We start from the raw sequence: 19,573 nt of genomic DNA, 5'->3' as shown, positions 1-19,573 counted from the left end.
GAGAGAGAAGAGGGAGAGGGAGGGAGAGAGCGAGCACAAGCTGGCAAGCCGGGGGAAGAGGCAGAGGGAGAGGGAGAAGCAGGCTCCCCACTGAGCAAGGACCCCGATACAGGACTTGATCCCAGGACCCCGGGATCACGACCTGAGCCAAAGGCAGACCCTTAACCAACGGAGCCCCCCAGGCGCCCCTGGAGATGGGCATGTTATTTGCAGATACCGTAGGAGCAGAGCACAGGCCCAGTGCACAGCAGGCGCTCAGGGAATGTGTTCAAAGAAGCCCAGGTGATGGATGGTCTCTCATCTGGTCCTGCTGTTTGGGCCTCGGGGAAGGAGGTGCTGCCAGCCTGCTGTCTACACTGGGGAAGCCCGGGCCACAGAGTGCCAGGTTTCAGGGGGAGGGGAATCTCGAGGGGCTCAGGTGCCTCAAAACCCCAGCCTCTGGATTGGCAGTCCACGCGGACCTTCGCCCGGCTCCACGTCTGGGAAATGCTGACGAAGACACAGCCACCAGCCGACGTGAGCGTGAGGGACGCACGGCTCTGGAACAGTCACACTCATGAGATCAACTGTTTATTGATTCTTTTTTTCTAAAATACTAGACATTTAAAGAAACTCCCAACTTAAAAGACTTGACAATTTTTGGTAAATCTGTAGCAAAGGAATGAGGATTTCTGCTGGTAAGTTTTCATGACAAACACAGGCGCACGTCCACTTTCCAAACAAGACATCAGGCTCACTGGAAACACCAAGAAAATGCATAGCTCGTGATGGCGGCGGCCACTTCACCGATGTCTGAGTTACACAAATAAAGGTTTTCCCGCCGTCCCCCTCCCCGCCCTGTGATTACAGTGTGGCTCCTGCCCCGGCACACCTGCTCCTGGGCACTCAGGCCGCTCAGAGAGAGCCCGGTGCCCTGGGGAGAGCCCCGGCCTTCGAGTGCTCGCGAGGACCTGGGCGGGCTGGGAGCTGCAGCCGCTGGGAACACGCGGGAGGTTTTCCAGTGTCTGCTACGGAAAGGACTAAGGCTGGTCAGAAGGCGGACCACAGCTGGCCAGCGAAGACAGGCTTCCCCACAGCGGTCTCCACTCCAGAGAGGCCCAGGCCCGCGCCCGGAGCCCAGGGGAGGCCCAGCTGACCAGCCAGGCCTGTGCCCGAATGTCACAGTCTTCAAGCAGTTTACAAATTAAACCCACTGTCAAAAGCCATTAAATCTCATTAAAACAGTAGACAGACTCTTTAGATTCTCTGAATATCAAATAATATGTACAGATATACACCAAGACACGACAATCTAACAGGAAGCATCTCCATCTACGGATGCGTGTGCTTGAGAAGTTAGCTTCTTACTTTTTAACCTTTCGAACCACTGATAAAATTGTTAATTTGCAAGAATAAAGTTTTAAACACAAATAGAATGAAAATAGTTTTTAAATATGGGGACATCTGGAGTACTACCTAAGGGTTACTGCCGGAAGTCACAGCGGGTGCCCCGCGTGCGGAGGGCGCTCAGGACAGACACCCAGCCGAACGCGCTCGCACCCTCCCCTGCGCTCTCCGGCCTCGAGCAGCGCCCGTCTCGGAGCTGCGGCTTGCCCCCGGCTTGCCCCCGGCGTGGCCCGGCTGAGGGACAGCGCAGCGCGGAGAGATATCCTTAAGACGGGTGTATATCAATCTGTGCCATAATTGAAGTATAAATGAATGGAAGAACAGGTCTATAAAAAGTATAACTGTACACAGCCTTTAAATTATAAACCTCAACGTCTTCACTCAGAATATGGCAGGTACGTTTGTTCATTTACGGTGCGGGTGATGGGACTCATCAGAGGAAGTGATCAGTGGGACAAGAATCAGTGGGACCCACCAGTGACTCAGAGGAGAGGAGGAAAGACAAGGTCAAGAACAGACAGATCCATGATAAGCCAACACGCGCAGTGAGCAGGATGAGGGGACGGGGCGAGTTCTGTTGTACTGTCTTCCTGCGATCAGACCTCTCCGTCTGCACCGCGTGCGGAAAGGTGCCGAGTCCCAGGTGAAACGACCAGCTCGTCTGCCTCCGAGAGACACCATGAAGCCAAGAGCAACGGAGCCATCATGTTACAGGAAAAGGAGCGGATGCTCACACAGCCGGCTGCTGCCGGAGTGCCGCTGCCTGGGGCTGACGGCCAACGGAGCTCCTGGGGCCCCTGCCTCCACTCTCCGCCAGCCAGCCGGCTGGCCCGTCACTGGATCGCCTCGACGTAATTGGCTGGGTACAGGCCGACCTGCCCGTTGTCCAAGCGTCCCTTGCACCAGCCCTGTTCATCCTCGTCCTCTATCTTGGTCAGCTCGTCCCCTTCAAGACAAGAAGGAAGCAGTCCTGGTGAGCAGGCGGTGACACGCAGACCACCCGACACCTGGTCAGAGTGTCCTTGTGGCTTAGCCCCCACCCCTCGCCCACAGAGGGTCTCTAACTTGGGTGGGAGGGGCAGGGATTCTCTTGGGCCAGACCTGGTTATTTCCCGACTAAGTTGCATTTTAAGCTGCTCTTTCAGCCAGCCATAGGAGCCCCTGAGAGGTCTCAAGACCACCATCCCGCTCAGGGACTGCAGAATTCAATGCCACAGGCCCTGTGCTTCCTGACTGTTCCAGGTCAGGGCAGAGGAATGCTTTTAAAGGGCCCAAGACACCCCCGTCACCACCCTCTCCTGCTGTCCTCCTCCTTCCCAGGCCCCAAGACCGCTCAATCTTTGATCTCTGCTCCAGCACTTGTTGCCCTAAGCCAGTGTGTTCATTTCTTCTTTGTCCAGAGAAGGCTGTGGGAGGGGCAGGGACCCATCACTCTATCCCCAGCCCCCAGCTCAGGGCATTTATCCTCTGACTTAAAGAAATCAACCCCTCTCAACACTGAGATGGAAGCCATCGGCATAGTTCTGGAATCTCCCCATGGCTTTGTGTTACTGTGGTTTGATTCGTCTCGTCTGTTCAGACATGAAGGAACCCCTACTTCAGGCTGGGCCCAGGTAGTGGGGGAGGAACACTGATGACGGGGGGATAGACAGAGCCCTGGTCCTTCAAGGAGACAGACGGGGGCAACAGAGACCAAAGGTGCGGTCAGGGCCGTGCTGGTGGAAGGTCTGGGTCTGGCATCTCCCATTCACAGAGGACAGAGCAATCCAGCACCAGGGGCCAGGCAAGGAGCCACCTGGGGCTCTGGCCTGTGACTGCCTGCAGGGGCGCTGTGGGAACCCCATAACTTGGGCCTTCTGGGGAACAGGGAGCAGGGAACGGGTGGAAGACTTAGCCCTAGGACAGTTTTTGCCTTTTGTTTAGCTTGAAGCTTTGTATTTCTCATTGGCATTTTGGTTCCCTTTGCAGGCTTAGTTGCAATTTCTTCCCTGGGCAGTCATGCTGTGTTTAGGCATTTCCCTGTCTCTATTTCGTGTAGCCGCGATTTTGATGAAGATGCCTGTGGGACCAATATCCAGGGCTGCTGCTCATGGGCAAAGCGCCCCGCCCCTGGGGCCTGGTTTCCTCCTCTGTGGACCGGGTGCTAGGATGACTCAGTGTTAGAGCAGGGAAGGAGCCAGGGTGGCCAGCATGCAGTGAGCAGCCAGTTAGCGAGAGCTGCTGTCACTCCCATGGGAGGGACGGCTTTTCCTCCAGCTGCTGAGCCACGGACCACTAAGCCACAGACCGGCACTGGGGACACTCTGGCAGCACCAGTTCCCGTGCAAATATAACTCAGCAACATCAGTGAACACTAGGGGCGAAGTGAGTGCCAAGAGGGGTAAAGCTCAGGGGCGCCTGCGTGGCTCAGTTGGTTAAGCCTCTGCCTTCGGCTCAGGTCATGATCTCAGGGTCCTGGGATCGAGCCCCGCTTTGGGCTCCCTGCTCAGCGGGGAGCCTGCTTCTCCCTCTCCCTCTGCTGCTTCCCCTGCTTGTGCTGTCCAATAAAATCTTTTTTTTTTTAATATTTTATTTATTTGACAGAGAGAGAGAGAGACAGCCAGCAAGAGAGGGAACACAAGCAGGGGGAGTGGGAGAGGAAGAAGCAGGCTCCCAGCAGAAGAGCCCGATGTGGGGCTCGATCCCAGAACCCTGGGATCAGGCCCTGAGCCGAAGGCAGACGCCTAACGACTGAGCCACCCAGGCGCCCCTGTCCAATAAAATCTTTTTAAAAAAAAAAAGGAGGGGTAAAGCTCCATCTTCTCCTGTCCTTCCTGCCCCCGTGGGTCCCTGGACAACTGGCGTTTCTCTCATCCCGCCCTTGCACACAGCCAGGCTCGCAGGTGCACGGTAAGACCAGCTCTGTGATGCTCACTTGGGCTGGAAAGGGCCCAGGGGAGGGCTCCGCAGGTGTCTGAGATGCAGAGGGATGGAGGGCACCGGAGTGTGCTACAGACAAAGCAGCGCTGGCCAGGCAAACATCACAGTAAAGATAACGTATAAAACAGACAGTGAAGAGGGACGCTTTCCAGCTGTAAAAATGTGAAACCAGTGGTTTAAAACATGGGTTTCAGTCAGTCTCCTTTTAACTTTAACTGTCACTCAGAGCAGAAGGATATGTCCGTAACCTGCTGACAAATCCAACGGGTGAGACAGAAGAATTAGAAACGACAATGAATTAATCAACAGAAAAAGGAGGGGGCAAATGGCCCCTAGAGGTCAGAAAACCGGACAAATGTGTGCAGGAGCATAAGAAATGCGTAAGAACTTTCTAAAACCGGCCAGGGGCCCATGAGCACGGACACGGCCCTCCGCCCCACAGCCAGCTAGACACGGGGGTCTGTCCCAGAGGCACAACCCGAGTGGAGGAGCACACTTCAGCCTGAGCTGGCTGAGTTCTGGCCGAGCCTCCCGATTCAGGGGGTGGACGGTGGATCTGGGGTGGCTTCAAGGAGGGGGCAAGACAGAAGGAAAGAACTTGGTGCTCTGTGGGCCCACTTTGGCACCAGGCCACTTCAGCTTCCTCTGATGGGCTCTAAGATAGTGCTTTCAAACTGAGGGTTGAAACCCATTTTGGCAAATCGCAACCAGCATTTAAAAAAACAAAAAAAAAAGACAAAGGCTAGAAAGTCTGTGTGCACAGAGCTCCCGTAATCTGGATCCAGACTGTTCTGTAAAGCAGAAGTTTTGGGTCCTGGCCACAAAGGCATGCTGGCAGTAGAATGTATACAACACGACAGACTGCAGGGAGGAAGCTCAAAGCGCACGGACCCGAGACGCAGCTCCGAGTGGCCCGGGGCCGTGCCGAGCGCTATGCTGGGCTCTGGGCAAGGTGGCTTGCCCAGGGCTCCTCTGCCAGCTGGGGGTCTCTGGAGAAAGCCTTCCCTTGGGGACCCGCACGGCTGGCTGCTTCCAGAAAGCACCTGGGAAAGCCGGCTGGTGCTGGCGATCAGCACCTCCTACCCCCGTGCCTGCGGCCCGCAGTCCTGCTAGACCAGGCACCTCGGGCGAAAGCACCGGGGCACCTCGTGCCTCCTAAGGTTTGGCACTGAGCATCTGCTGCTTTTGAAATGTGGGAGGAGAACTCACAAATGGAACTAGTGGGAATTTTCCAGACTTAAAAAAGAAAAAAAAAAAATCCCAAACCCTCCCGCCAGCAGGTTGGAAGCATCCGCCCCAGATGCCCGCCAGGGAGCCCACCTACCCGCCTTGAAGCTCAGCTCATCATGCTCCTGCCCTTCATAGTCGTAAAGCGCCCGGACCCGTACTTCTGTCCCCGAGGTGGCATCCTCGTCAAATGGGTTGGAGTCCCCGTTGGCATCCGTGGAGGAGAACGGGTTGTTGGATTCGTCATCTGACCAGTCAGTGGGGTAGCTCTGGGTCTTCTCGTAGCTGCTCACACTGCAAGAAAGGGTTGACCCGGGGGCCCTGAGCACGAGGCTGGCAGAGGCACGAGGCCCTGCCCGGAGCCAGGAGCCCTGGGGCTGGGCGGGGGCCTCCTTCCGCAGGAGCACAGCCCCTCGGCATCACAGCGCAGTCAGGCTCCCCGCAGGGCCACCCAGCACACCCGTCTTCCTGCGGTGGTGTGCCAGGGCCTCGGCGAGGGTTAACGGAGGACAGAGAAAAAGCAACCACAGATTGTTAATGGGTGTCCCCCCTCCCTGAGAAATCGAGAAGCCAGAGACTGTCCACCAGCTGGCAGCCGGGCCACCTCCTGCAGGCCTCATGCATTGCTTTGAGTGCCAAAGGGGCGAGAGCCTGGACAGAGAGAGGAGAGACAGAGAGCGAGCGAGGTGGAAACCAGAGGAAACGTTTGTTCACCAACTTTTTGGCCTTAATGTCCTCCTTCTCACTGACGGTGCTCCCCGTGTCGTCCTCATCCTCGAAGGGGTTGTAGCTGGACAATGACTGCGCTGACCGTGCGGGGTTGCTCGGGACACTAAGGTCACTACAGGGAGAGAGAGAGCTTTCAGGGGACCCCAGCTCAGTGCCCACCCCCAGTCCTGGTGCTCCCAGCTGCAGGTTCACAGGGCCAGAGTCTGAAGGGACAGAGCAGCTCCTTGCCAGAGGACGATACGTTGTTCGAGCAGAAAGACTGGTTTAGCAAAAACACTTAGTAATATTTTGGTGAATAAACACACTTTAAACAGCTAAGAGAGAATACATCCATTTCCTCTCTTGCCTCTGGACACAGTCTATCCTGAACAGGAGACCCGGGGTGCGGACAGGCGGCCGCTGGAGCACAAGTGACGTCTGGGATGGCGGCTTCTCCCCACAGTCCTCCCCACTTGGCCCCCCTTCCTGATGCTGTGAGCTGGCAGCCGGCCTGTGGGGCTCTAGAGGCTGGGAGCCCCGCTGTTGAGAGCAGGAGGGAGGCTCCTGGAACTCTCCAGACCCCACAGCACAGCATCCCCTCCTTCTGGCTACAAAGGCTCCAGTGGCCTCCTCCTTGCTTCTTCTGGGGCTAGAGCTTCCAAAATCAGCACCAAAGCCCACTGAACAACACTTTCTAAAACAGAAGGACGCCCTTCATGCTCCAGAGAGAGAACATCCGTCCGCATAACCGTATCAGCCGCCCACTGTGTGCTGGCCTAGAGGGGACGGAGCGGACAGAAATCTGACCCGGGCCCAGGCTGACGGTTGACAGCCAGGATGCAGCGATGGTGGGTGCCAGGTGTGGAGCAAGACGGTAAAGAAATCAGACGGGCCCCTACGAGCCCTAGCACCACAGCAGGGATCAGCTGCAAAGCAGGGCTGGCGGGGCCCGCTCCACCTCTAGCCTGTGAGTCAGGGCTGCAAGCCGCTGGCATTCAGAGTGCTGCATGGACGGCTCAGACAGAGCTGGGGGGGGGGGGGGGGAGAGGAGAGGAAATGCCTCAAACACCACCACTGACCCCGAGTGGCCAGCAGCTGCCTTATGGCTTCAGGTCTGGCGAGAGGCACCGGACCCAAGGCTGCCTACTGCCTACGCCCGAGCCACGTGTCTGAGACCACTAGGCCCTCCTCCCTCCCTGTTACCTTTCTCTTTCTGAGGGGAGGCTGGTGCTGGGAAGCTGAATTTGTGCAGCAGCCCTGGCCTGCCTACACTCTCCTAGACCCTCCTGAGCCCTGGGGTGGTGTCCCGTTCCCCCCCCCAGCCCTGCCCTAGTCACCCAAGTGCCGGCCTCATCCCTAGGACGGTGCTTACTGCTCTGGTCACCTTACCGAGCCCACTGCCCAGACAGAGACACGGCAGCTGAATGACAACTGGCTGTGTCTGGCCAGGGAGCCCATGTAGGGCCTTCAGTGCCTGGGGCTCCAGAAAGGCCTCCAGAACCTGTGCTGACCCTCCTCAGAAACGGCAACCCTGAGCTGTATTATTACTTCTCGTGGCATGGCCGCCTCTGGCCGCAGAGCCTGCAAGGCAGGAGTGGCTTCCAGGGAGAGGCGGCTGGCGGCCTCAGCTCTGCGGAGGATAGTAACGCTATCTGCTGGGACTCGGAGGCCCGGGGGCAGGCCTCATCTAGCACACACTTTCCAGGAGGTTCTAATGACCTCAGTGCCACTTTTTCTACCCAAACTTGGTTTCAGCAAACAACTAAATCAGAAATAAAATAACCAACCCTCTCACCAAAGAGGTGACTTGAAAAGGGGGGACACTTGACAATGATCTTCTGCACTCCTCCCCTCCCCAACCAAATCAGGCACCTGCATACAGGACAAGGAAGTACAAACCTGGCTAGGATACCAGAACCCGCCCAAAGGACGGCATCGACAGTGACCTCCACCTGCCAGTGGGCACTACTTGGGGACACACAGTGACCAGTACCTGACACCACATCTTGCCCTCACTTGGGGCCCAAAGCATGTCTGTGGCAAAGGCTCCCTTCTCTGGATCTTTCCACAGCTCTAGCATCAGGTGAGCTGATGATCCTCCCCAGAAATGCCTTTGGGCCACTGCCCAGCAGAGTTTGGATACCCAAGGAACATCTGGAAAGACACCTGTGGGGTTCCCTGCAAGGCCTCACTGGGGAGTCTCCCAGGTGCCCAGGCTGGGAGCGTCCGGCCCACACAGAGGACTGGGGGACCTATCCCAGGGGACGGAGGCTGCTGCAGCACCCACCTGCTGGGCTTGTTCTGCAGAGCCTGGTCGCCCGTCTGGTTGATGCCTGTCAGGGTGACGCCATCAGCAGCCTTCTTCTTCTCTCTCCGGCTGAGAGTTCGATTCAGGTCTGCGGACCACTCCTGGGCAGCAGGCAGCGAGGGAGAGAAATGGGGAAGTTTGTTTGTTTGAGGCCACATCAGTTTAACACACCAGCCAGAAGGCCAGTGGCCTGCCCTGCACAATATGTGACACGGAGCCCCGCGGCCTCGGTTTGCTTTGTTTCCTAGCCAACCTCAGGTTCCTGACACCCTCCCGCTACCCCCTCCTCACTGCTACAGGCGGGGACTCCAGCCTGTGGAGGCCTAGTCTCCAGAAGGAGAGTCTGCCCAGCCAGCACTCAGATGTCCAGGAACTAACTTCCTCATTCTGCCCTGGCCCCTAGGACACTAAACCTCCAGCCACCTCTGGCCAGCAGGGGTCGCCAGAGGCCTCACCAGCTTTCCTTGAGCCTTCCAAAGCAGACGGGATAGTTCCCATCTTTCCCTGAACTGTTTCTGGCTCCCAGCTGGGCAGGAGAGCTGGCCGCAGGGCCTGAGCAAGCCTGCGCCATGGGGACCGCACACCACAGGGGTTGGATGTCACATGACCGGGGGGGGGGCAGGGAAGCTAGCCCACCATGCAGGTCTCCAGGGACTGGCGCCCTCAATGGTAGCACAGGCTGTGGGACTAACAGAGCAAAGCAAAGCGCTGACCTCCTCAAAGGTTCACCAGTTTCCCAGCATGTACACAGCTTTTATCAAGTGCACTGAGAAACACTGGAAGTGGGTTAAAGGAAGGGGCGATGACATCATCTCCCAGAAAGGTGTGTGTGTGCATACGGTTAACCAATTCTCCTTCCGGACCCCACCCATCGCCAAACAACCTTAACTGAATTAACCCTTGGTGTGACTGAGTCCACAGCTTGGCCCGGGTTAGAAGCCATCTTAGAAACATCAAGTCTAACCTGCCAACTTGTGAGACAAGAAAACTGAGGCCCAGAAAGAAAAGGTGACTGGCCCACACACAGTTGGTGGCAGACCTGGGCCCCTGACTACAGACCCTGGTCACCTATTTGTTTTTCCATTATTTTCTCAACTGAAGTAAGTTGACTCGGAGCGACCACGTGAATATTATAAGTCTGTCCTGACTGGGTGACTCCCTTAGGGCCCACGGGATCCACACCCGGCCGGCTTGGGAAGGAAGGGCCAGCTGTTAGTGCGGCCAACCAACAGCAGGGCAGCATGGCTGCCACGCGTCTTTTGCTGGCCCGCGCTGTCAGAACCAGGCTGTGGACCCCACACCGACCCATGCGGGCCGGACACACACTGCAGGAGGTTTGGGATTATACATTAGCCAGAAAGTAGGAACTTACTTCATCCTGCAGCATGGAAAATAAAAACAAATAATTTTATTAGAGAAAGTCAACCATGATCCTCTAAAGAACCGTAAGCACAGGCCATGAGTGGATGCTGCTTCCCGGCCTGCAGGATCCACGAGAGAAGGGCCACGGTGGGCTCTGGCCGGGACGCCCATCCCAGTGAGACAGCCTGTTAGGTCTCCCTTCCCAGACTATTCCACTCTCTGGGTATTGGTGGACAACCACAAGGGACTGGGGAAGGGGTGCACATCAGAGGAGGCTTCCCGAGCTCCTCTCCCACCCCGGAGCAGTATACACTCCCTGCAGGGTGAAATCCCACTCCATACGCGGAACTCCCTTCTTCCAGTGCACCCTCGCCGGGGGCGGGGTAGGCTCTGTGCTTTCCCCTCTAGGGCCACTTCCACTCGGAGGGCCCTGGGCCTCTACTTTGTCCTGGTGCCTCTGTGGAAGGGGTCCAGTCTGCTCTTGGCCTCCTGTTGGGAGCAGATGTCTGAAAGAGCAGGGGGTGTGCTCAGCTGCAGGGACCTACACTGTCATCGGAGCAACTTTCTTGAGAAGCTCCAGAAGACAGAGGCACATGTGTGAGGAAGGACACAACTGTAAGCGAAGAGGGGGCCAATGACCAGCATGGACTCCCAGCTGTCAGAGGAGATGGGTGCTGTTGTTATTCCCATTTTTACACGGAAACAAATGACTTGCTGAGCGTCCCACAGCTGCCAAGTGGTGAGACCAGACATCAGCGCAGCCGGTGCTCTGGCGCCCACTAGGGCGGGAGAAGCCCCTTGGCCCTCACACAAGGTGTCCTCCCTGGAAGGCAGCAGCCGAGCCTTTCCTGGCCCCTCCTTTACCACAAGGTGGGGAGAATCCTTGCCCTCAGAGAACAGGGTGGCAGGACTCGGTGTGGGTGGGAGGGGCAGCGGGGCCTGGTGACCCAGGCCTACGGCTGGAAGAGACCCGAGATCCCCAGGCCCTCACATTTTGCATGTAAAGATACTGGAAGCCTCAGACCCATGAAATCAGGAAAAGAGAAAAGTTAATCCTGAACCAAAATTAGCTGAATTTACTGCCTGAAACAAGGAAGAGTCCCTCGTGTGAAGGGTAAGAAGAGCTACACATACCCACACCCCGCCCACCCCTCGCCACCCCTGACCTGAGGCCCGCCAGGCCTGGTATGCACTGTGGCAGCTCCCTTTGCAGCCAGCCTGCGGGGGTGCAGGGAACTGGGCAGCTCCTGGGACTCATCACCGAGAAGAGAATGCCAACGGTCAATAAAGGACCATCAAAGTTTTCAACAAGAAAGAACCTAATTGCACCTTCACTGAGATTAAGGCCCTTCAGCAGTGCCCTCGGGACTCTCAGCACTGACCTGGATTCCAGAGTAGCCATACTTAAAGGCTGCCTCATGAACAGGGCAAAGGCCAACACCGAGTTCGAACGAAAAAGAGAGCATACGCCTCAATGGGGGTCCCGGCCCCTGCCAGACCAATGGGGTCATGGGCACAGCCTCCTCTTACCTCAAACTGTGGCCAGTTCATGGACATGCCTGGCCCGTGGTTGGCTCGGAACCACCGCAGGTCCTCCACCGCATCGGCGGCTTTGATGCTCTGCTCCAGGTCTCGGTAAATGTTCTTGTAGCTACACCAGGGAGAGGAGATGTGTGACTCTCTTGGAAGACAGGGATGGCCACCATTCATCCCAGCCCGGAGCCTGGCCACAGTAGGAGCGTGGGCTCCAGCCACACCAGAGTCAGCTTCCTAGCACGGACCAGGACGCTCTGCCCGGCTCGGCTGGATGATGATGTGGCCTCAGTGTGCACAGCAGACACAGCTTTGGCTTCCCACGAACTGGCTTTAAATCAAACCGGGTGGGAGAGCAGTGCTCTGTGTCAGATAATGAGGAACGTGACGGCATGTCGGCCGCATGGACACCGATCTCTGTGGCTGCACTTAAGCAGGTCCAGAACCGAGTGTCAGGAAAGTTCCCCCTCATCCCTTCAAAAAAGCTGGAAGGTCTACACTCAGATGTGCAAAAGCCGTAAATGAAGGCTGCCCAGCGCTCACCAGCTCACCATCCTAGGAAGCAGACCACGAAGGACAGGAGCATGCATCCCTGAGGGGTCTAGTGTTTTCCTTTCTCATCTATATGGCGGGCAAGCCATTTCCCTCCCTGGGTCTCCATTTCCTCCTCTGTTGAGTAGGCACAGTGCCCTCTGGTATAAATTGAAGTGCGTCTTCCACACACGGTATGTTAAAGTCCTGACCCCCAGTACCCTAGAATGTGATTTTATTTCAAAATGGGGTCTTTATAGAAGTAATCAGGTTAAAATGAGGTCGTTGGGGTGGGCCCTAATCTATGGGCACCTTTTCATAAGAAAGGAGAAATGGAGACACGCAGACACACACGGAGGGAAGGGTAGGTGAAGACATACAGAGAAGATGGCCATGTGACAGAGGCGAAGTGTCTACAAGCCAACAACTGACAGCAGACAGACTGACAGCTGCAACCATCCTCCCAAGAGCCTCAGAGGGAGCACGGCCCTGCCAACACCTTGATTTCATGCTTCCCATGTCCAAGCTGAGCGAGAACAAATTTCTGCTGTCGTAAGCCACGGGTCTTCGGTACTTTGGTACGGCAGCCCAGGGACACTACTCAGCCATCTACTCCCCGGGCTGGCGTCGAGGACTCAGTGAGGCCGGGCATGCCGGCCAAGGACAAGCATGCACATAACGGGCACAGCCCGCCCCACCCCAGCCCGCCGTGCAGCCCCGGGCAAGTCAGGCCACCACAACCTGCCTCAGTTTCCCCATCGGTGAGACAGGGAATAATGCCACCCACTTTATAGACTGTCATAAGCACTAATTAAATACTGGCAGAGCAGCTGTACAATAATTGTTCCTTTCCGCTGTATTGTACAGGAGACAAAGAGAATGTAATTTCCTATGAACGACAAGCCTTAGTTGTGAGTCATTTCTACACGGCTCTGCAATATGGATGACTGAAGTCCCCATCCATGGTTAGCCCAGACCTCTGCCCCAGTGAAGGCATTGTGGGACCAAAGACAAAGCAAATGCAGAAGAAATATCACAGCCTCCACGTCATGATCCAGAGCTGAGTCTCGGAGGGCATGTGCTGTCCAAGGGGCCCCTGAGAAGCCAAGGACTGAGCGGGCAGCCAGCTGCTCTGAAAGGAGGGGCTTCTGGAAGGGCTTCAAAGTAAGACAGTACCAAGGGCGGGGCACACCAACCCAGGAAACACCGAGAAATGTTCCTGGCTTGATTTCAAATATGCCAACTGTGGCTGGTCCAAGCTGCGGCCCTTCCTTCCTACCTGGACCTAGAGTGTTGTACTCAGAGCCGGCAGTGGATGGCCCACCTTATGGCGTGGCGGCCGCCCAGCTCAGGCCAGCAATCAGCCATCCCGGGCAGTGGGACACCTGGCACAGGCCGACCCCGCAGCTACAGACAGGCTCAGCACAAGGTCCCTCCCTGGGCAGAAGGACTTAACCAGGGGGAAGAGCCTTTTTTTTTTTTTAGATTTATTTATTTATTTGAGAGAGAGTGGGGGGAGGGGCAGAGGGAGAGACAGAGAATTCCAAGGGGACTCCCTCCTGAGCACAGAGCCTAACATGGGGCTTGATCTCATGCCCCTGAGATCATGACCTGAGCTGAAATCAAGAGTCAGATGCTTAACTGACAGTTACCCAGGCGCCCCCAGGGAGATGATCTTCCGACAAACACTGCCATCCCAAGTCTGGAGAGCCGTGATTGAGCTTTGTTCAAAAGCAACTTTCCACTGACCTCATGGTGATGTGCTCTTCCTCTGAATGGAAACTTACCTGGCCACGTTTGACAGGTCTAGGTGCTTCTGAACCTCCAGCAGAACTTCCCGGAAGAAGCGCAGACGCTTTTCCTCAAACTGCTGGCACTGCTCAAACACCTGTTCCATGTTCTCCATGTACTGCGGCGTGCCCTGGTCCAGCTCCTTCAAGGACTTCTCGTACTTCTCTCTGGTCTACAAGAGAATCCAGCCACAACAGCACGAAGGTTCACTTCCATTCACCCTGCTTCCCTCTGTCGGAGAGAAAGCGAGCCAGGCTCTGCACCACCCTGTTCCTCACCTGCCTTCTGTCCCTTCCTGCCACTTCTGAATCCATCAGCATCTAGACCCACTTACCAGGTGACAATATTAAAGCAGACACTTTGAGTGACTTTATAAGCAGGGTGAGGAGCTGTGACCCAGCATCCAAGGATCGACTTCCTCAGGTTCCAGCCCAGAAGACTCACGCTCTCCCTCTACTCCCAAAGGGTGCTCCCACCCACTCTGGGCTGGGAAAATACTCAGAAAGACGCCCTCCCCACCCCACATGGCCAGGCATCCCAGGCGCATCTCGGATGCCACCTCCACCACTGAGGTCACTTGGGGAAAGCTTCTCAGGCCTCACATTCCAAAGCACAAAGAGCACAAGCTCTGGAGTCTGACAGACTCCACTTTCAAATTCAAATTCAAGTTCCAGCCCCTCCACTTCTGAACCGCAAATCACACTCCTGGCATCTGCCAGGCTTCTCAGCTAGTACCAGGCCCAAACAGGCAGATGCTGGGGGAGGGGCGGTCACTCTGGAGCCCGGGGTGCATGGTCTCAGGCAGCACTGCCACACTGACTCCTGCCCACGGCATCCATCGTGTCCTCTCTCCCCGGGGAAGGGCCGTGCTGGGTCCCCCTTGAGCCTCGGACCTTGCCCACAGCAGTGGTGACTCAGCAGATACCTCCGGGCAAGATCATGGGGTCTGAGTGCCAGACAGACCTGGGGGCGAGTCCTGGCACCTGAATTTCTTACAGCCTCACTTCCCCCTGCAGAAAACGAGGTACAGGAAAACCTCGTTTTATGGCGCTCCACAGTATTGCGTGTTTTATGGACCAAAGGTTTGTGGCAACCCTGCATGGAGCAGGTCTCCCGGTGCCATTTCTCCAATAGCACTTGCTCGCTCTGTGTCTCTGGTCACATTTTGGTAATTCTCTCAGTATCTCAAGTTTTCATCTTTATTATTACATTTGTCATGGTGATCTTTGATTAGTGACAATGACTCAATGAAATCTCAGATGATGGTTAGCATTTCTTAGCAATAAAGTATTTTCTAATTAAGGTTTATAGATCGTTTTTAGAGATAATGCTGTTGCACACTTAATAAATCACACTATAGCATAAGCACAGATTGATATGCACTGGGAAACCCAAACATTCATTTGACTCACTTTCTTGCATGGTATGGAGCTGAGCCCCCCATGCCTGCAACTTCTACTCACAGCATTCTGATATATATATATTTATTTATTTATTCATTTTTAAGATTTTATTTATTTGACAGAGAGACAGCCAGCGAGAGAGGGAACACAAGCAGGGGGAGTGGGAGAGGAAGAAGCAGGCTCCCAGCGGAGCAGGGAGACTGATGCGGGGCTCAATCCCAGGACCCTGGGATCACACCCTGAGCCGACGGCAGACGCTTAACGACTGAGCCACCCAGGCCCCCCGGCATTCTGATATTTAAATGAGGGGTCACACCACAGGCACCAAGCTGCATGAAGTAGGCACTCAAAAAAGCCCTAGTTCCCATGTCCCCCAGCCCACCGCACCCCCTACACAGCCGTTCAGTCCAAGACTGTCCTCGAGAAGGGGTTTTACCAGAAAGGAAATAGGGTAGGACCATAGGAGCCTCCTGGGACACAGTGAGGAATGGCATGGCTGGGGGCGTATTTACTGTAAGCCTTCCCACTATGGAGACCCTGAGAAATGGGGGACTCATGGGCAGAAGGGCTGGCCACCCAGGAACTTCGCTTTTCTGTCCCTGACGACAGTGTGGATTTCTGAGGAAGGGCTGAGCCTCCCGCCTTCAGGGTCAAAGCCATGTCTCAGGACCCCAGCCCTGGCCACCTCTGGAGCAGCTCTGCCCTCACGAGAGACTCCAAATCTACTCACTGTCTACACTGCTTCCCTCCCAGACACCCTTCTGTGACTCATGCCCTGGAAAAACTCCCCTTTACGCTCCAGAGACCCCTCTTCTCGAAGACTTCCCTGACAGGCCCCACCCACTACCTGGAGCCTCCCCTCCCCAGCCCCCCCTTATATGCTGTTCCTCGTTCTGCTTCTGAGCCTCCTGACTGGGCTTGGGTCCTCTGTGACCCCAAGAAAAGGTGATCCTTCCAGAATTTGGGCATTCCCGGCAGGAACAGAGTGCCACCAACTGCTCTGATTACTCACCGTTATCATGAGCTGCCCCGTGTCTACACGTGTGAGGCCCTGTGTGTGATCACCAGCTCAGTGGCCTCAAGACATGCAGCTGTGGGTTAAGCACCCAGTGCCTGCGGGCACCGTTAGAGCGGCACAGGGCAACCACTTCAGCAACACACAGCAGCCTCCCCCGAGCCCCCGAGGTGCCCAGTGGCAACATGATGCCCCCAGACCCCTGGCCTGGGCTCGCCAACAGACCTGCCCCAGCAAAGCCAGGTACAGAGCAGGGTCATCCCCACTGGGGAGTCCCTAGCACAGAGCACATAGAAAGTTCCTAGTAAACATCCATGGAGTGAAATGAAAGGCAGCCTCCGCTCTCCTGTGGACTGGGGCATTTAGCACTGAACATGAGAAGTTCCTTTCTGATGGATACTGCAGGATGCAGTCACTGCCTCACCAGTAAGAAACACAGAAGGGCGTATGCAGCCAGTCAGCGCTGGTTTAGAAACTGCTTCAAGAAGGGGAGTGGGGATGGGGTGGCCCTCCTGTGCCGGCCAGCTCTTGGCCTACAAGGCCCATCATGCCCCAAGATCACTGGCCAGACCACAAAGTCAGGAGGGAAACCTCTACAAAGTGGCCCAGTCATCCTGATAGGTGACTTATGTCTGATCTCAGACCTCGGATCAATTTGGTGGACTCTGTTGTGAGCAACCATGAAACACGAAAGGTAATGTGTCTACGTCCCTCACCCCCACCCCTACCCCCCGCCCCCCAGGAGCGGAGACGCCTCATCTCTCCTCCAGGCACTGTCCTGGACACCTGGCAAAGGCAACCCTCAGCAGTCCCCCAGCCTTCTGTTCCTGGAGCCCAGGTGCCCTCCCCATTCAGTATGTAGCCCCAGGCTCCTTGCCTGATCCCATGGTGGAGGCAGTCAGCTGCTCTAAACCCCACCTTCCTGGCCCCAGCCCCAGCTCCAGTCCCAGAGCCAGGTGCGCGGAGTGGGGGCTGCTCCCCTAGGGCCTCTGGTGCTCAGTGTGAGCAATGAACTCTTCTGCGGACAACATTCCCCACAACCACCCTCCCTATGCTGATGACAAAGCGGTGAGGAGCGGGGAGAGAGGGTACGGGCCTTCCCCCACTCACACTACCGGGGGCACAAGATTGAGCCTCTCTGAACTTAGTTTCCTCTGTCACACAACAGAGAGGCCACCACCTAATTCCCTGGGCTGGGTGGTGTCCATCCAAGCCTGAAAGGTGGTGGGTGTTAACAGAGCAGCTCGGGGCTCCTGTTTCCCTTCATGGCTTCACATGCTGTTCCCGGGCTGCAGCCCTTCTCAACTTGGCTGCCTCTCTCTCTCTCCAAACGCAGGCGGCATCTCCTCCCTCAGCACTGCCGCAGGAGGGCTCCTGACAGCGGCAGCCCCCCACCCCGCACCCCTCACCACACAGCAGAGGCGGTGGCCTGGGCCTTGCTTACATCAGCTCTCACTTCCTGGAAACTTTTAAATGATCTGAATCTGTCTAGTGTTTGCACCCCGTGACTGAGGCCTTCCAGGAAGAATCACTACCTGCATCCATGAAGCCCGACAGTTTAGACCATCTAATCCACAGCAGCAGGAACCCTCCCCCACTGCACAGAGGACAGAAGAGCACCCAGGACGCCGCACTGGGCCTGTTGCACACAGGGCCTGTTCACAGTCTCTAGGCTGAGCGCCCGCAACCTCCACCCATACCTCTCCGGGGCCTTCACTGCTGGGGCTGCTGGGGAAGCCTGCCTGCTCCCCCCACCCCTCCAAGCTCCCCACGGCCACAGTGTGCTGGGCCTCCTGGGCACTCCACCACCCCTTCGTGGGACTCCCTCCACTCACCCCCAGAGCGATCCTGCTAAGCTGTGGTCCTCCTCCAAACCTCTGCTCTCCTGGGCTCTGGAACCTTCTTTCAGTGGCTCCTTGTTAGCAGTGTCCTAAGCTCCTTACTTCACTTGCCTTGCAAGACCACTGGCGATTCGGTCGTCGTGACCCTCCGTGCCAGCTCATGCATCAGCTCCCTGACGCTGACACCCACACCTCCGTGTCCTGCACAAGCTGTCCCCTCCTGCTTCCCCCGCAGCCACCCTGGCCAACCTCCACCCTTCCCCGAGCAGAGGCATCATCCATTTCCCCGCTTGCCCAGCACTCAGTTCTGCCCCCGTCCTGAGGAGGACACAGAGGGCTGTGGTAAGGTGAGGTGCTCACAGCAGGCCCCTCCTGAGGGCAGGAAGAGGTCTTACTGGTGTGCCATCTCTCCACCCATCCCATCAAGCGGTGACAAAGGCTCACCATGGGCCAGAGAGGTGACCGGGTGAGGCCCATGCATTCAACATGGAAAAAGACGCGCCCCGTTTACCTTCAGAACGTCTTGCTTGCATTTTTCTACTTTGTCTTGCAACTTCTTAAGCTGCTCAGGGTTGAGGGATGGGTCTGCTTTGCTATTGGTTTCTCGTGATGTGGCCAACTTCTCCTCTTTGCATGCCGCGTGGTAGGCCTTCTTTGCTGCTTCTACCTACAGGGAGAAGGAGCTCCTGAGTGCCACACGTCTGCAAGTTCAAAACCCCGGCCAGAGGTTTCACAGACTCCGCTTGCACCCCCCAGAAGAGAGGGGAAGAGCAGGTACAAAGCATGCCGTGTAATTACAACTAGTTACGAGGGAGGAGTTCATTCAACAGATACGACAGAGCACCTGCCTCGGGCCCGGCGCTGTCCAAGGCACCGGGGTGCAGCACCAAAGATCCTGGCTTCTGGGGAGCTCTCTGTCTAGCCAGGGAGACAGCTACAAAAGACAGCTGAAGAGCAGGTGAACAAGAGGGTGATGAGTGCCAAGGAGGAGAGGACAGCGGGGAAGAGAGGTGGGGCTCCGTGCTGGGGTGGCGTGGGTCAAACCGCATCTGGAACGGCTGGAGAGAGCCAGCCAAGATGACATGGAGCAAGAATGTGCAGGAGGTGTGGCTGTCTACGGGAAGAGCATGCCAGGCAGCTGGAACAGTGAATACGAAGAACATTCCAAAGTTCCAGAGCTACCAGGAGGGGGTCATGGTGGGAGGCAGAGTTACAGGCCTCAGGTTCCATGGCTATCTCACACAGGGAGAACACATACACGCACACAAGTGCAGACACATGTGGCTGTATCTTCATTTAACAGATGCTTCCTTCCTTGAGCCAAAGTCACAGAGTTCATTCTAGAGGGGAAAGATGAGTTTTGATTTTGTTTTTTTTTTTTTAAGATTTTATTTATTTATTTGACAGAAAGAGAGACAGGCAGTGAGAGAGGGAACATAAGCAGAGGGAATGGGAGAGGAAGAAGCAGGCTCATAGCAGAGGAGACTGATGTGGGGCTCGATCCCAGAACGCTGGGATCACGCCCTGAGCCAAAGGCAGACGCTTAACG

At 56.2% G+C, this 19,573-nt stretch overlaps 1 protein-coding gene across 9 annotated transcripts in view; it reads right to left on the bottom strand.

Moving 5' to 3' along the window:
* Positions 1-557: 557 nt before the first annotated feature.
* The window catches only part of PACSIN2 (protein kinase C and casein kinase substrate in neurons 2), a 127,393-nt gene continuing 108,377 nt past the window's right edge, over positions 558-19,573 (bottom strand). For all 9 annotated transcript variants that reach the window (XM_048217801.2, XM_057316162.1, XM_026479477.4 and 6 more), the window contains 7 exons: positions 18,536-18,691; positions 13,762-13,937; positions 11,441-11,561; positions 8,528-8,649; positions 6,251-6,373; positions 5,630-5,826; positions 558-2,332 (listed from right to left, as the gene is read on the bottom strand). In XM_048217801.2, coding sequence (XP_048073758.1) covers positions 2,220-2,332; positions 5,630-5,826; positions 6,251-6,373; positions 8,528-8,649; positions 11,441-11,561; positions 13,762-13,937; positions 18,536-18,691 — 1,008 coding nt within the window. In that variant the 3' untranslated portion in view covers positions 558-2,219. The remainder of the gene's footprint in view (positions 2,333-5,629; positions 5,827-6,250; positions 6,374-8,527; positions 8,650-11,440; positions 11,562-13,761; positions 13,938-18,535; positions 18,692-19,573) is intronic.

Source organism: Ursus arctos, unplaced genomic scaffold, assembly GCF_023065955.2.
Source record: "Ursus arctos isolate Adak ecotype North America unplaced genomic scaffold, UrsArc2.0 scaffold_21, whole genome shotgun sequence".
NCBI classification, from domain to species: Eukaryota; Metazoa; Chordata; class Mammalia; order Carnivora; family Ursidae; genus Ursus; species Ursus arctos.
Note: the sequence above shows the minus strand (reverse complement) of the source record. Positions and strands in the feature narration are given on the sequence as shown.